This window comes from Hyperolius riggenbachi, chromosome 3, assembly GCF_040937935.1.
Source record: "Hyperolius riggenbachi isolate aHypRig1 chromosome 3, aHypRig1.pri, whole genome shotgun sequence".
Lineage (NCBI taxonomy): Eukaryota > Metazoa > Chordata > Amphibia > Anura > Hyperoliidae > Hyperolius > Hyperolius riggenbachi.
The window spans coordinates 338,767,589-338,782,779 of record NC_090648.1 but is presented as its reverse complement, the minus strand read 5'-3'; the positions used below and the strand labels follow the sequence as shown (position 1 = coordinate 338,782,779).

General features: G+C 42.7%; 1 protein-coding gene across 2 annotated transcripts in view; it reads right to left on the bottom strand.

Annotated features, from left to right (window-relative positions):
* Nucleotides 1-15,191, bottom strand: part of ALDH1L2 (aldehyde dehydrogenase 1 family member L2) — a 72,315-nt gene that overhangs the window by 40,363 nt on the left and 16,761 nt on the right. For both annotated transcript variants that reach the window (XR_011030459.1, XM_068276911.1), the window contains exons 6-9: nucleotides 13,798-13,887; nucleotides 6,536-6,670; nucleotides 732-857; nucleotides 438-529 (exon numbers count right to left, since the gene is read on the bottom strand). Coding sequence is in view for 1 of the 2 variants with exons in the window: in XM_068276911.1 (XP_068133012.1) it covers nucleotides 438-529; nucleotides 732-857; nucleotides 6,536-6,670; nucleotides 13,798-13,887 (443 nt within the window). In the remaining variant the exon portion in view is untranslated. The remainder of the gene's footprint in view (nucleotides 1-437; nucleotides 530-731; nucleotides 858-6,535; nucleotides 6,671-13,797; nucleotides 13,888-15,191) is intronic.

Genomic DNA, 15,191 nt, shown 5'->3' with positions numbered 1-15,191 from the left:
TATAGAATTGCCTGCTTTCGACACCCTGGGTCCTCCGTTCCTCAGAACCAATTTTGACCAGATGAAGGAAGCCAGTACTTGTTGTATAAGACAATGAGGTTGCAACTTTTATATGGGGGCTATAATAGGATGCACTTGTTATATGGGGGCATGAGGCTGCATTTGTTATATGGGTGGCATACAGCAGTAATTGTTATATGGAGACAGGGTATAAAGCAGTAAAAGGCGTAAAGCATGAGACTGCAGTAGCTATATGGGGAACATGAGGCTGCATGTTTTAATACTTCTGTTCTAAATTATTTTAAAAGCAGGTATTTATGCAGACTTTACAGGGCTGGAGTATGCCTGGTTGTTTGATCACCCACACGTGCTCCACACATATAAATTATTAACTGGAAACTATTAACGGTATTCGTTTTTATGCCAATACCACTGACCTGACAACATCCATAGAGGCAGCTCCTGATTTAAAAAAGTCTGTGGTATCTTCAATTGCAGCAACGTTAGATAGAATCCTGTTCCAAATATCCTGGGTGTATAAAAATATGCAATAACTGACAAATACAGTTACAAATAAAATGATGCGACACATAATTTAAGGATGTATTACGGTAATCAGTACCTGATATTTACAGCTTTCTCTTTCGAATGACACTGTGGCCTAATAAATTACTGTTATCATATATTATTAAGGAAACTCAATGAAAGAAGGTGTCCGTGGTAGCCCTTACCCTGATCTGGGTCTCCATAATCTTTTCTTCATCAGTTAGCTCTAAGGTGGTTACTTCACCCCTTGAAAAGAAAGTAGATGCTGGAATCATTTTTCCATCTTCAAACTGAAGATTCTTGACATTTAACTGGAACACAAAACCAAAATATATGTTTATGTAAAACATACTTTGTCTTGGTCACAATCTCAATTTTGTGGTTTAAAGTGTGTGCACAGTCACATAAATATCAAAGTATTGCTTTTTATGTGACCACGCCGAAATCCAAAAATCTAATATTAATATAGATGTTTTACTGTATGTCCTAAAATATTATTGAGCAAATTGCAGTAAGAGTGAACTGACCTTTCCTCTGCCTTTGACACGGTTGATCATGCTCTGCTTCTGCAGACACTGTCATCTTTAGGAATCAAGGGACAAGCACATTCCTGGATCTCCTCTTATCTCTCTGGACGCTCTTACACTGTCTCCTTCTCTAACACCAAGTCCGCTCCACACCCAATGTCTGTTGGTGTACCTCAAGGCTCTGTTCTTGGGCCACTTCTTTTCTCAATCTACACCCGTGGCCTGGGACAACTAATTAACTCTTTTGGCTTCCAGTATCACCTCTATGCGGATGACACCCAAATCTATCTCTCAGCTCCTGACCTGTCCTCACTACTATCCAGAGTCCCAGACTGTCTACGTGCCATTTCTGCATTCATGTCCTCCCGCTTCCTCAAACTCAACATGACTAAAACGGAAATTGTGATTTTTCCACCATTGCTATCTACACCCCCACCAATTGCAACCATAACGGTAGACAACACCCCAATAACCTCAACCACTAAGGCCCCTTGCTTGGGGGTTATACTTGACTCAGAGCTCTCCTTTAAACCTCACATTGCCTCTTTAACCACCACCTGCTATTTCCAGCTCAAAAATATATTCCGTATCCGTCCCTTCCTCACACAAGAGGCCACCAAAATGCTTGTTCATGCCTTAATCATCTCCCGCCTAGACTACTGCAACACCCTGCTCTGTGGCCTACCAAAAAACAGGCTAGCTCCTCTCCAATCCCTTCTAAATGCAGCGGCCCGCCTCATTCACCTTTCCACACGCTCTTCCGATGCAGCCCCACTGTGCCGTTCTCTCCACTGGTTACCCATTACCCAGAGGATCAAGTTCAAACTCCTGACTCTAACATACAAAGCCCTCCACGAGTTGTCTCCTCCATACATCTCCTCACTAATCTCAAGATATTGTCCCTCCCGCAACCTTCGCTCCTCCCAAGAAATTCTCCTGGCCTCTAAGCTGATCACCTCCTCTCATGCTCGCATCCAGGACTTTACACGAGCATCAGCCCTTATCTGGAACTCTCTTCCACAGCCTGTACGTCATGCTCCAAACCTGGACATCTTCAAACGCACTCTTAAAACACACCTTTTCAGACAAGCTTATAACATTCTATAGCTTTATTTACTTATTTGTCACACTGTAATCAGAGGCAAAGAATCACTGCCTCATCCATCCTCCACCCCCTTACCTAGTGTGTCCCCCACTACCCATTAGATTGTAAGCTCGCAAGGGCAGGGTCATCCTCCTAATGTTTACTGTTTTTGTAACAATATTTGTGCTGCTTGGAACTCTGCTGTATATTTGTTAGTTGTATCTATGTTCCCCTTGTCGTCTTATTGTGCTTTGTAAAGCGCTGCGGAATATGTTGGCGCTATATAAATAAAAAATAATAATAATAATAATAATAATAATAACTGCATTTTGCTGTCTGACGTCAAAATCTGGTCAAAGTGGAGCAATGCTACCTTCACTGCTTGGTGTTATCTCTTGGCTAAACAACTCTCCCTGCCTCCTATTTGCTGTGCCAGTAATACGTTCTTTGAACATACTGTAAACGTACATCGGTAATGAAGCAGTCAGCAGCAGGATAGGTGGAGAAGAAAGTGAATAAAGTAAGCACTTCCACATAAGAAATATGGTAAACACAGCTGAGAGCAGGCAAAACATAATTTAGATCTGAGGCTGGACAATGCACATTGGCCTTGTTAGGTACAGATTCTCCAAAATCCAGGATAAAATCAAGGGATGTTGATGTTGTCTTAGATCTCTTTGATTTCAAAAAGGGGAACAAGACAAGGCTGCCCTTTGTTTCCACTCTTATTTTTGGTAGCTGTAGAACCAATGGCAGTCGTAATACACAAATCACCACAAGTGCAAGGTTTTAAAATAGGAAATCTAGAAGAAAAATATCTCTGTATGTGAATGGAACCTTGTATTTTATCTTAAGAGACCCTGTAACAACCTTGCAATAAGCTTTATCTATTGTATAGCATTTTAGGAGATATTCTGGTTTATGTATTCATTGGTCGAGCAACATTGACTCCAGTGGATAGAATCACAATCTACCAGTGACATATCTACAATATGGGTTGGATATTTGAAGATACAAGTCACCAACAAGGAGAACAATTATAATGAATTGAATGTGATTCCTTTACTAGAAAAGTTTGAAACAAAATGCATGATGTAGAAAAATTGAACCCTATCCTTAACAGAGCAAACTAGGTTCATAAAAATTATTTTTCTTCCTCATTTTTTATGTTTTTCAAAAAGGGCAGACATGGCTCCCCAAATCCTTCTCCAAGAAACTAAACTCAATTATCAACACATTCATTTCTAACAATTGTGTGATCTGAATTTCTATGATGTCTGAGAGACAGGTAGATTAGACCTCTTAAATTTTAATAAACAATACCGGGATGCTCACTTGGTGTCAATGAGATGGTGGTTGTAGGCAGACAGTTACAGTTACTCTCCAGCCATAAAAAAGTTGATGAGATCTTAGACAACGTCTAATATAAATACACTTTACCCTTATACTTCTCTTTTGGATAACCCTACACTTTTTTACACTATATCAGACTCAGTTGAGTGGGCCAGATCCTTGCAGCATATTTGTAATGAGGGGAAATGATGCATAGTTGACAAGCTTAAAGAGACTCAGAGATCAATAAATGTAAAGTTCTGATACTTACCCGGGGCTTTCTTCCACCCCATAAACACGTCTGAGTCCCACGCCGTTTTCCAGCGGTCTGCCGTTCAGCCTCGGTGAGCTCCATGAGGCTCAGTGACGGCAGTTCGGGACTACTGCACATGCACGGGAGGTGACTGACTGACCCTGATTGGCATCGACTGAGCCTGATAACGGAGCTCACCACGGCTGAACGGCAGACCGCGGGAGGACGGTGTGGGACTTAGACGTGTTTATGGGGTGGGAGGAAGCCCCGGGTAAGTATCAGAGTTTTACATTTATTGATCTTTGAGGCCTCTTTCACAGTGCGACGTTAAAGTCGCACGTTAGAAAATGTTTCAACGCAGACTAACACACAGCAATACTAAGTCTGTGCGACATTCACAGTGCACACGTTGCGTTTGTGTGTAACGTGTAGCGTTATTGCAAAGTGCTGCATGCTGTGCGTTATACATGTTATTAGCTGCATTTGACTGTTTGCACATGCTCAGTAATGACTTGGAAGTCATTGCCTGTATGCTCTATAGTATGCGACGGTAACAGGGCATTAAGTTGCGTTGCCACTTTTTTGGGGCGTTGCAATTTGTGCTGTGACCTTAACATCACATCAAAACGCAACGTCCTACTGTGAAAGAGGCCTGAGTCTCTTTAAGGCTGTCTACTTCCTTTATAATAAAATGTTTTTTTAGATACCTTTAATTCAGACATGCCTTTGCAGCTCAGTTCCTGTCAGGTCGGGTATGATCCTGCTGCAGTGTGGCAAGATTGAAAAGGTGCATATACAGAAAACCCTTAAAGAGAACAAAATTTTCAGCCTTATTTCTTCTATTATATAAGTTTCTATACCTGTTCTAATGTGGTCTGTCTTACTGCAGCCTTTCCTAGTTGCACAGTAGCTGTATTATCTCTATTATATAATCTAATCTTCATTCCTCTGACGGCTTTGTCGGGCTCAGGCAAGAATGTGCCGGTCTGCTTGTGACAGGATAGAAGCTATACACGCCCCCTGCAGGCTCTGTATGAGTCACAGACTGAGCTCCTCTCGGCCTATCACATGCCATGTCTTTTGTTTGTAAACACTGCCTAAAACTGGCAATTACAAGCCAGGATTGCAGCAGGGAGTGGCAGAAACAGCACAGAGGGGCCCAGGAGAACATAATGAATAGAATGGTATGCTTTTTATTGTAAGAATTTTAGAGTACAGATTCTCTTTAAAGGGATACCGAGGTAAAAAATACACCGAGATAAATGTGTGAGTACAGTGCCAAGCATACAAATAGCTAGGCTGCATTCCTATTTTTATTTCTCTGCCTGAAAGAGCCAAAATTCAAGTATGTAAGTGACAGTTTCTCTCCAGTCAGGACCTAGTCAGACTACAGTGTAATCCTCACTGATAAGAAATTACAGCCCTAAAACCCTTACCTCACAGAGAATGACTTCTAAGAGCAGGAAAGAGATAGAAAGGGTCATTAGTTCATAGATTTTAGCTCTGGTATACTACAAAGACCATGTAATTGAGCAGACAATGAAACCTTAAAATCTTAAAAAGTAGATTTAAGCATAAAATAAACGTATGGGGTACCTCAAAAAAGTCATTTGTAGAAGATACAATTGTTTTTTTCATCGGTTTATTTTCACTTTGGTACTTTAAATGACCATTATCAGCTTTATACAATAAGCTGATGATGGTTGAAAAGCCTAAATTAGATAAACTAGGTGTCCCTCTAAATGGCAAGAAGCTATATCGTATAGTTCACCATGTTATGGTTGCATAGAATGGATGCATCTAGAAACAAACACTGTAAAAGGTGCCACTCTGAGTTGGGCAGTTACATACATATACAGAGCTGATACACATCTCCCGGAGAGGAATCATTAGGGTGATTAATAATGTCGCTCCTATTCAGCTGGCATGTTCACTTAGGTCTTAGGATATTGCTATTGGGAATACTGGAAGATATACCTCAAAATAAGTATGGCCAAATACTTATTAAAACTATTATGCCCATTGTGAGATTATTATGAAGTGGTGTGCCACAACCCCACCATAAAAATACTCGTGGAAGAGAATATCAATCAAATGCTATCCCATAGCTTATCATCAAGAGTGAGGGGATGAACACTGCTTGACAAGTTTTAGATAGTGGAGACTGGGGCAAATGAAGGAAAGGGGGAGCAATGGCCTTATACTTTCCTACTAGAAGTGTCTGACTTTTTTTTATTACAAAGTTCATTATATTTAATTTAGAGACTCGGAAAATCTAATAAAAATGATAATATATCATAATTTAGAGACTGTACTTCTTGTACCTTAAAGTGTACCTGAAGTGACAGGGGAAAGATGAGATAAACGTGTACATATAAGTTCCACTTCTACTCAGAGATTGCTGTGTACCATTTTTTTTTTGCATTGCAAGGGTTAATAAACCAGTGTTTTATCTGTGTAGTTGGGGAAGTTGAACTGTAGTTGCAGCTCTCTTGAAAAGGTAACCAAAGGCAAAAACACTTGCATCTGGCTGTGCAAGCAATCCTTATAACAGGAGAGTAAAAGTTTAAAAAGTTCTTATTTCTCTCTGAGGGAGCTGAATGAACCAGATTTTACATCACACTGACATGACTACTGTTTACATTTTCAGTTCACAGAGACTCATGGGTTGGTGTGGAAAGTCTTATCATTGGGTGGGAGGTGCAACCCATCAGCTTCTCTCCAAAAGCAAAATATACATTTTTCCTGGACTGAACTTTTAAAATAATATTTATAATTGAGGTGAGACTTTACCATTTTTCCATCTTTACCAAAAAGAACAAGTCCATTTTTTGTAACAAGTCCAGGTCTTGGTGCTCCTTTGATAGGTAACTGCTCTCCTGCAGGTGCTGTGCCTTGCAGCAAAGATGATCCATACAATGTCACAACCTGGTGAAAGAGTAAAAGGCATAGTAAAATTAAAGTTTGTGCTATACATGCAAATCCGAGATGAAAAACTAACTATAACAAGTAACTTGTCTATATATCTTATCTAAAGTTTAGATAGTTTACATAGCAAATTTAGCTGCAAACAGCTTCAACAGTTTATGATTATTTATTCCTGTGATACAATGAGGGCAGTCATGTTCTGTTTGTCACATTACACAGGCAAGCTGTTAGCATCTCAGCCCTCACTCCTCCCCTCTGCCTCTGAAATCTCTGGCTAGTAACCTCCTCCTCCACGTGCCCAGACTGAGTTACCATAAGCACTTGGTACATGAGTCTGAAAATGCCAAGGCACTCTGAAGCTGTGGGCGAGGCTTGTTTAGTTTATAGGGAATTAGAGTATTAAAACAAAACAAAAAAATATTTGGCTTGATGAATGCCCTATAAACTATATGAAAGGAACACAATTATGCAATGAGTAAAAGTTTATCTCGGATCCACTTTAAAGCAATCCTGTAGCGGGTCACTGCATATCTAAATGGTGGTAAGTCTGCAGGCTGTGCTGACTAACCACCTCAGCAGCACTGGTTGCTGTTGTTACTTGGGCTCTTTTAATTCTTGGCTAGTCCCTAAAGTCATAAATGAATCCAAATGTAAATGACTACCAAATTATTTCCTCCCACACATGCAGAGCCACAGGCCATACGCTATTGAGATCAAAAGACAAGAGGGTATGTGGTGACCATGGTAGGCCACAGCATCAATGGGGGAATGTGTAAAATTTGTAAAGGAACAAATCAGGATCAGCAGTCTGCACTACTGAGGTGAAAAAGCTTCATAGTATGCAGCTTCACCACTGTTTTGCTATGAGGCAATCCTCCAGAACACCACTGTAAAGGTTTTGCCAAAATCAAACAAACAAATGTTGGTTTAAATACCATATACCTTTTTATAACTGTATGCACAGTTTTCTTGCAAGCTTTCAAAATTTTATGTTTCTTCTTCAGGCATGATACACAATTGATTCAGAACTGTTCTGAATCATGTATGAAGAAGAAACTTTAACGGTTTAAAAGCTTGCAAGAAAGCATTGTTGGTCATTAAAGCTATTACCTGCATGAGCATTTATTTGGTGTGATGTTGGCAGATCTGCTATATGACTAACACCGGACCATACCTCACTCGCTTTAAAGGTTTGGTAAACAAAGTGAGCACAAATATATGGCATATGTGGTAGCCTTAAAGAAAAAAAATGTTTTTGGCGAAAACAATACAGTCATACCTTCCATCTTTTACAGCCACTAGGAGTAAAAAGTCTTCATCTACTTACCGTACACGTTATTCCTCTTATTCAACTATATACCTTTGATCAATTTATATAATTATACCCCTCATCCAACTATATTATTATACCCCTGGTCCAACTATATCAATATATACCCTTGATCCAATTATATGATTGTACTTCTGATCCAACCGTATCCAACTATATTATTGTACTTCTGATCCAATTATGTTATTATATCCCTTATCAAATTATATTATTATATCACTGATCTACCTATATCCTCGTCCCTACATCCAAGATAACTACTGTAGTTTTCATATTTTAGATATCGCTATTCGCGCTACAATTTATCAAACTTACAAGAATACCTGGGATCTCATGGCATCATATTTAAAAAAAAGGCTGTGATGGCTGCTAAAGGTACAGTACACACCAAAATTTTGGACACACCTTCTCATTCAAAGAGTTTTCTTTATTTTCATGACTATAAACATTGTAGATTCACACTGAAGGCATCCAAACTCTGAATTAACACATGTGGAAGTATAGTACATAGCCAAAAAGTGAGAAACAACTGAAAATATGTCATATTCTAGGTTCTTCAAAGTAGCCACCTTTTGCTTTGATTACTGCTTTGCACACTCTTGGCATTCTCTTGATGAGCTTCAAGAGGTAGTCATCTGAAATGGTCTTCCAACAGTCTTGAATGAGTTCCCAGAGATGCTTAGCACTTGTTGGCCCTTTTGCCTTCACTCTGCAGTCCAGCTCACCCCAAACCATCTCGATTAGGTTCAGGTCTGGTGACTGTGGAGGCCAGGTCATCTAGCGCAGCACCCCATCACTCTCCTTCCTGGTCAAATAGCCCTTACACAGCCTGGAGGTGTGTTTGGGGTCATTGCCCTGTTGAAAAATAAATGATGGTCCAACTAAACGCAAACCGGATGGAATTGAATGCCGCTGCAAGATGCTGTGGTAGCCATGCTGGTTCAGTATGCCTTCAATTTTCAATAAATCCCCAACAGTGTCACCAGCAAAGCACCCCCATACTATCACACATCCTCCTCCATGCTTCACGGTGGGAAGCAGGCATGTAGAGTCCATCCGTTCACCTTTTCTGCGTTGCACAAAGACACGGTGGTTGGAACCAAAAATCTCAAATTTTGACTCATCAGACCAAAGCACAGATTTCCACTGATCTAATGTCCATTCCTTGTGTTCTTTAGCCCAAACAAGTCTCTTCTGCTTGTTGCCTATCCTTAGCAGTGGTTTCCTAGCAGATATTCTACCATGAAGGCCTGTTTTCCACAGTCTCCTCTTAACAGTTTTTCTAGAGATGTGTCTGCTGCTAGAACTCTGTGTGGCATTGACCTGGGGCCATATCCTATTCAAGGTGATAAGTAGCTTGCAGATGCGAGCTACTTATCACCTTGCTATCGCGCGAGGATTACAGGCAAATCCTATTGCCCATATCCTTCGCGCGATGGCCGATCGTTAGGGAGCATTACTCAGGCGAAAGCCTGAGCGATGCTCCCTTTTACCGAGCGATGGGGAGTGAGGTTTACGCTGTGGTGCTGTCCATCAGCACCACGGCCTCACTCCCCACACATGCGCACTCGCCCGCCGACATCTTCCGCCACAGCATCTGGGGGTCTCCTTTAATAAGGAGACCCCCAGAGCTCCCCGTCGGGTCGCCGCACAGTTTAGAAGCCCCCGCGCAGCTCTGCAAAGGTTCCCCGTCATACGTACCGCCGCCGATTACCCGCCGCCTCTCGCCGCGAAATCCGTCGTGTAATTACAGTGTATCTAACACTGTAATTACTGTGCGCATAGAAGGAGCCCGGGCAAAGCATCTTTGAATCTGCAGCCGGGCTCCCCATTGGTCCGCTGTCTGAACCAATAAAATGGCTCAGACAGCGGACCAATGGGGAGCCCAGGCTGCAGATTCAAAGCTGCTTTGTCCAGGCTCCTTCTATGCGGGCAGTGATTACAGTGTTAGATACACTGTAATTACACGACGGATTTTGCGGCGAGAGGCGGAGGGTGATCGGCGGCGGTACGTATGACGGGGAACCTTTGCAGAGCTGCGCGGGGGCTTCTAAACTGTGCGGCGACCCGATGGGTAGCTCTGGGGGTCTCCTTATTAAAGGAGACCCCCAGATGCTGCGACGACGACGTGCGTTAGCTAGTTTAGACCTGCTTTTTGCAGGTCTAAGCTAACGCTCATGTCTGCCGGGAAGCATCGCTTCCCGGAGACATGATAAGGATAATTGGATTCCGTGGTAAGAACTCGCTGGGCGATTATATCGCCCAAGCGAGTTCTTTTCCGTCTGGGGGGGTCTAAAGTTTAATTAGATTAGGCGATGCCCCCATCGCCTAAGTTAAGAACTCGCCAGTGCTTAGCGCTGGCAAGTTCCACAATAGAATATGGCCCCTGGTCTCTAATCTGAGCTGCTGTTAATCTGCGATTTCTGAGGCTGGTGACTTAGATGAACTTATCCTCCGCAGCAGAGGAGACTCTTGGTCTTCCTTTCCTGGGGCGGTCCGCATGTGAGCCAGTTTCTTTGTAGCGTTTGATGGTTTTTGAGACTGCACTTGGGGACACTTTCAAAGTTTTCCCAATTTTTCAGACTGACTGACTGACCTTCATTTCTTAAAGAGAACCCGAGGTGGGTTTGAAGAATATTATCTGCATACAGAGGCTGGATCTGCCTATACAGCCCAGCCTCTGTTGCTATCTCAAACCCCCCTAAGGTCCTCCTGCACTCTGCAATCCCTCATAAATCACAGCCACGCTGCTGACAAACAGCTTGTCAGAGCTGGCTGTGTTTATCTCTATAGTGTCAGTCTGCTGCTCTCCCCGCCTCCTGCAGAACTCCAGTCCCCGCCTGCCTCCCTTCCCTCCCTGCTGATTGGAGGGAAGGGACGGGGCAGGGACCGGAGCTATGCAGGAGGTGGGGGAGCAGCTGAGACTGACACTACAGATGTAAACACAGCCTCACAGCACGGCTGTGATTTATGAGGGATTGCAGAGTGCAGGGGGACCTTAGTGGGGTTTGGGATAGCAACAGAGGCTGGGCTGTATAGGCAGATCCAGCCTCTGTATGCAGATAACATTCTTTAAACACACCTCGGGTTCTCTTTAAAGTAATGATGGCCACTCGGTTTTTTTTTTTTACTTAGCTGCTTTTTTCTTGCCATAATACAAATTGTAACACGAAGAGTCCACAGCACCACGTCAGTAATATATAGCTCTTTTATTGTTTAAAAAGACAAAGAGATAGGCCTCAATTCATTAAGCTTATCTCCTATCTTTAATAACTCTTCTGAGCTGTTTCTACAGTTATCCCCATAGTGATAACTGTAGAAACAGCTCAGAAGAGTTATTAAAGACAGGAGATAAGCTTAGTGAATTGAGGCCAAAGCCATAACAGCATAATAGCTGTTATTGCTATCTCTTTGTCTTTTTAAACAATAAAAGAGCTATATATTACTGACGTGGTGCTGTGGACTCTTCGTGTTGGACTTTACTTGACCCACTTAGGGCTACTGGGTCTATCCACTTTAGCACACGTCTGTCCCCATTTGGGTGCTGGTCTATCTGGTTTCTACAAATTGTAACAGTCTATTCAGTAGGACTATCAGCTGTGTCCCAACCCCATGTAAGGAGCCCTCCTGTAGCGTGTTCTCTCCATTGCAGTGGAGCTGCAAACGGACAGTTCTGGCTTATCTGCTTGCATTCGGTTGTGCATTTGAAATGGGTCTCATTGTCATTTGCAATCGCTCTGCAGTTCTGGGCAGCTCAGGATCCTGTCATCATTCCACAAATTGCTTGTTGCAGCTGAGCTGCGGCCAAATAGCCCTGGATTTCCTGCATGCATGTTGTTACATAATACTGCATGGATTTCTTATGGGAGTCCTTTGCATTTACAGCCAGCTAACAAATGGTAATTAAGCCAGCTCAGGATTGAGTGATTACCATTCAGCTGTGTGGAGATTTGCATACCTGCATCCATTGGCTGATGCCAGCATAAAAGTCTGCCTCCCATTTCATACCCCGCCCGTCATAGTGGTCAGTACGCTGATCTGCTGGGCACCTTGTTACTCTGTTTAGTTCTGTTATTGTAGTTCTATGCGACCTAATTACTTGTGCTTTAGCTAGTTCTTGATAAATATATATGCAGACTTGCTAATATATATTTATCCGTTAGTTGAGGCGTTTGTTATTTTTCTTATTATTGTGTATTGCCTAGTTCCATGCTTGATGGACATTCGCTGCATCTGCGATGGGTCAGTGAAGTCCATTATCCAGATAGCTTGGATTCTGCCATCACCACATTGGTGACTGGTAGTATTCCTGCTACTCTAGTTTCTGGGAATGTAACTATAGGCTGCAGTTGCTATTAGTTACGTTCTATCCTGTAGTCTTGCCTGGGTGGATGCTTGCTGGTGACTGTTGTTAGCCTGCTTGCTCTGCTTCTGTGGACGTGACTGTGAGCTGCGGTTGCTACTAGTTACGTTCCAATCTATAGTCCTGTCTTGTACCTGTCTGAATGCTTGCTATCGCTAAGGCAGCACAGTGCAAACTAAGGCAGTGCAACATCGCACTGCACTGCCATTGTGTTTTATTTGTAGCGATATTGGAAGCCCAGAGCTGCAGTTGCTCTGGGCAGCCTGTGTAACCTCTTCCATTATCCAGCTCTTAGACTTGTTGCGCTGGGTGGTCAGAAAGTATGACCCCCCAGAATAACACCACATTTATGAGGCAAGAAATTCCATTTAATAAACCTGACAGGGCACACCTGTGAAGTGAAAACCATTTCAGGTGACTACCTCTTGAAGCTTATCAAGAGAATGCCAAGAGTGTGCACAGCAGTAATCAAAGCAAAAGGTGGCTACTTTGAAGAACCTAGAATATGACATATTTTCAGTTGTTTCACACTTTTTGGTTAAGTACTATACTTGCACATGTGTTAATTCATAGTTTGGATGCCTTCAGTGTGAATCTACAATGTTTATAGTCATGAAAATAAAGAAAACGCTTTGAATGAGAAGGTGCGTCCAAACTTTTGGTCTGTACTGTATATCAACAAAGTATTAAGCGGTGGGTGCACGCATGTGTGCATGCCCGATGTTTGTTCCCATTTATGTGGTGGCGATTGGTGGAGGGGAACAAGTGTTCCCTGAGCCAACTGCAGTGCCTGGATTGAATGGACATGACCCCAATCAGGGTGTAAGGAGTGATAAAGTTATGGCCAAATGAATGGGAGGACTGCTGACAGGTGAAAATGGCTCTTGGCGGTAAGTGTAAAATGTCCTGTGGGCTGAAGTGGTTAAACTCCTTCGCAGTACCCCAAGTCAGGCTCGGGACTAGAAATCTGCAGCTGAGAGTGGTAACCGTAAGCCTGACTTGTGTTAGCGGCCACGAGGTTACTGCAGAGTAAAGTGCGCAGTGGGCGTTTCAACTCACCTCCCCCGGGGTGCAGATGCCAGCAGCCATTCTCCTTTTTGTCCTTGGAGGCTCTGGATTGGTGAAATCGCCGTCTGTTATTATGAAAACAGCCGGCGATCTCACTACAGGGTTACAGCGTAGCCCGAAGGACTGAGAAAGAACTGCAGCGCTAGATCCTAGGGAAGTAAGTCAGTGCAGGCTCTCTAGCAGCATGATTATTTTGTGGTTTTAGGGTCTAAAAGCATGCAAAAAAATTGAACAGCTTTTAGACCCTAAAATCTAGAAATAATCATACCACAAAGTAGTTTAATGACTGTAATATTGTAGGATCAGGTAACTTTCCATGAAGGCCAACATCAGCATGAAAGAGTTATATGTCTCTAGCTCACTTACCTGGTCATTTATGACAGTCCAAGCTCCAGGTACTTTATCATGTCCACGGATCCAGTCGTGAATGGCCTCTGCAGAGTTGTCCCATGAAATCTACAAACAATTAAATTTCTATCAAGTCATCCATAACATTTACACCGATCGTTTGCAAAACTGTGGCAAAGCTGGACACTGAGAAAGACTGACCAACCAACAGAGAGATAGACACAGTAAATAACTAGATATTTCATAGATGAAGGTTCCCAACTAATGATAGTCTTTTTTTCTAGTCTTATCTTTTCTATGGATTATGAGGGACAACCTAAAATATCTTTTCAACATATATTCACTCGGTTTACCCTTTTACTACATAGATTTGGTAAGATTTGACAAAAAAGATGGTATCCTTAGTGGGCACCATTAGAGAGAGCAAGGGAGAGACACAGTCTTTATTTTATTAAGTTTATTTAGGAGCATATTTAAAGGACACCTGAACTGAAAAGGATATGGAAGTTGCCATATTTATTTCCATTTAAACAATGCCAGCTGCCTGGCAATCCTGCTGATCTCTTTGGCTGCAATGTATCTGAAACCCGCCCCTGAAACAAGCATGCGATTAATCCAGTTAGACTTTGGTCAGAAACATCTGATCTGCATTCTTGTTCAGGGTCTATGGCTAAAAGTATTACAGGCAGAGAATAAGCACGATGGCCAGGCAACTGGTATCGTTTAAAGCGGAACTGTAGATACAAATTAAACACATTGTTTCACTTGCCTGGGGCTTCTGCAACCCCCCAGCAGCCGTCCTGTCCCGCACCGAGTCTCCACGAGTCTCCGCTCCATTCCGTACCTCGACTTGTAAGTCGAGGCCAGCGCAGCCCTGCCAAGTGTATCCTTTCTTTGCATTCCCCTCTGCAATAGCGGGGAACGCAAAGAAAGGATACGCGTGGCCAGAGCTGCGCAGGCGCAGTGGCCCAGCGGCAGAACCGAAAGTAGCTGGCGGCGGGAGAACGGAGGCTCGTCGAGGAGCAGCGCGGGACAGGACGCTGCTGGGGGCTTGAGGAAGCCCCAAGTAAGTGAAAACATGTGTTTAATTTGTATCTACAGTACTCGCTTTAAGAGGAAATAAATATGGCAGCCTCCATATCTCTCTCGGTTCAGGTGTCCTTTAAAAAGAGTCAAATTTTGTACAGATCTGTTAGCTGTACTTTGCAACAAGATTGTTTTATGTAAATTGGAGAAGTCGGAGTGAAGCAGTTGGAGTCGGTGGTATCATAAACTAAAGAGTCGGAGTCAGATGATTTTTTTACTGACTCCACAGCCCTGAGTATAGCTTGTCACTGAGTCTTATCTACAGCTAAAAAGCTTTAGATAAAACGTATGAACTGTGAAGATTCCTATGCATGGCAAGATAGGGC